Source organism: Helobdella robusta, assembly GCF_000326865.2.
Source record: "Helobdella robusta unplaced genomic scaffold HELROscaffold_7, whole genome shotgun sequence".
Taxonomy (NCBI): domain Eukaryota; kingdom Metazoa; phylum Annelida; class Clitellata; order Rhynchobdellida; family Glossiphoniidae; genus Helobdella; species Helobdella robusta.
Genome location: NW_008705398.1, coordinates 5,101,355 through 5,103,033, shown reverse-complemented (window position 1 = coordinate 5,103,033; position 1,679 = coordinate 5,101,355). Strand labels below are relative to the sequence as shown.

Sequence of the window (1,679 nt, the reverse complement as noted above, 5' to 3'; positions counted from 1 at the left end):
CGCTTATTTGTTAGCCCATCACAACCACTTCCAACAACTACAGCAACATCAACAACAACAACAACAACATCAACAACAACAACAACATCAACAACAGCAACAACCTAGTTTCAGAACCCACCAACAATTTACTTTTCGGCGTCAACAACAGCAACAACTTCCAATGTTCTTTCCGAACGATCTAATGATGGATTATTATCAACATCGTTTCATGTTTAATCAACAATTGCTCTTTCCAGCCAACAAAAACAACAACAAAACCCTCAACAAAAACATTTCCAACCACACAGACAACAGCAACTGCAATAACAATTTCGAAGAGACTATTGGCTACAAGTCAAATCTTTCACCTTATATGATGCACTTCCAACAACATCTACATCATCAACAACATCCACATCAACAACATCATTCTCAACATCAGCATCACCACCACCACCACTACGAACAACAGCAGCAGCAACAACAACAACAACAACAACTAAATCTTGATTATAAAAGTTTTTGCAGCAAAAAATTCTATCCTAAAAATCTTCCGCTTCAGAAAGGTTCGAAATTATTTTTATTTTTTCACAAGTTATTTTATTTTATTAATTCATTTCATCCGCAGTTCTTAACATTTTTTTATAACGCATTAGCATTATCATAGCCATTTTAATCATTCTTACCACATAAATGTCTTCATCACCACCATCATCATCATCGTCGTCGTTCTCGTCATCATCATCATCAACACTTCATCGTCATTCCTATCTCATAGACGTTGTTATCATTATCTTATTGTCATAACAATTACATCATAATCATAATTTCATCATCATCATCGACATCGTTGACATCATCGTCATTTCAATATCATTATCAACACCATCTGATTTTTTTCTAACAGCGCATTTCAACTTTTTTACAAATTTTCAATGGTTTAAATTCAAATGGCATACGATCAGTGTAACACATCCAACTCGTCTGCAAATTTGTCCCCGGGGGTTTCATCGCATGCGGGATCGATCCTTGTGACTTCGGATCACCACTTCAATCGTACCTCCTCCATCATTGCCATTATTTACACCAACACCATCAATCGTCATCAGTAATATTACTAAAAATCGAATTTTATCACTCAACTCACCACCATCGTCGTCATCGTAGTTATTGTGATCATCCTCTTATAGTCACATCATTATCATCTTTGGTATCATTTTTTTATTGTCTTCAAAGCAAAATTATTTTGAGGGCAAACAATAAACTTGGTTGTACAACGTTGTATGAACTTGCTGATGTTGGACCGAGGTGGATATGACAGTTTATTTTTTTCTTGGAGTTGTACCAAATAGTTAATTTGGCCAAAGACTGACTAATTCGAAACATACCAAAATTGACTGTCCTACCGAAGCATGAGGCCGAGTGTTAAGAAACCAAAATTTTGAAATCAATTTCATCTTTGGAATAAAAAACGGGCTACGATTTTTCTATCCAATTCTTCATCGAGATAACATTAATTCACTTGTTCATTTATCAATGTTTTAACAGCTCTGATAGCCAAAATAAATTCCTTGCTATTCATACCCAATAACTATTGTTCTAAAAGTTTGAAATATTTATTTGTTTACTTATTTGTTCTATTTTAACGGCACTGCATCTCCCTGATGATGCTCTGGTGTGTCTTCTTGAAATCAACA

The 1,679-nt window shown here is 34.8% G+C and overlaps 1 protein-coding gene across 1 annotated transcript in view; it reads left to right on the top strand.

Moving 5' to 3' along the window:
* HELRODRAFT_165179 (hypothetical protein) overlaps positions 1-1,017 on the top strand; it is a gene marked incomplete at both ends in the record, with an annotated part of 1,847 nt that extends 830 nt beyond the window's left edge. Inside the window, 3 exons of the mRNA XM_009031040.1 lie at positions 44-165; positions 291-548; positions 890-1,017. Of these exons, the coding sequence (XP_009029288.1) occupies positions 44-165; positions 291-548; positions 890-1,017 (508 nt within the window). The remainder of the gene's footprint in view (positions 1-43; positions 166-290; positions 549-889) is intronic.
* Between the last annotated feature and the right edge of the window lie 662 nt (positions 1,018-1,679).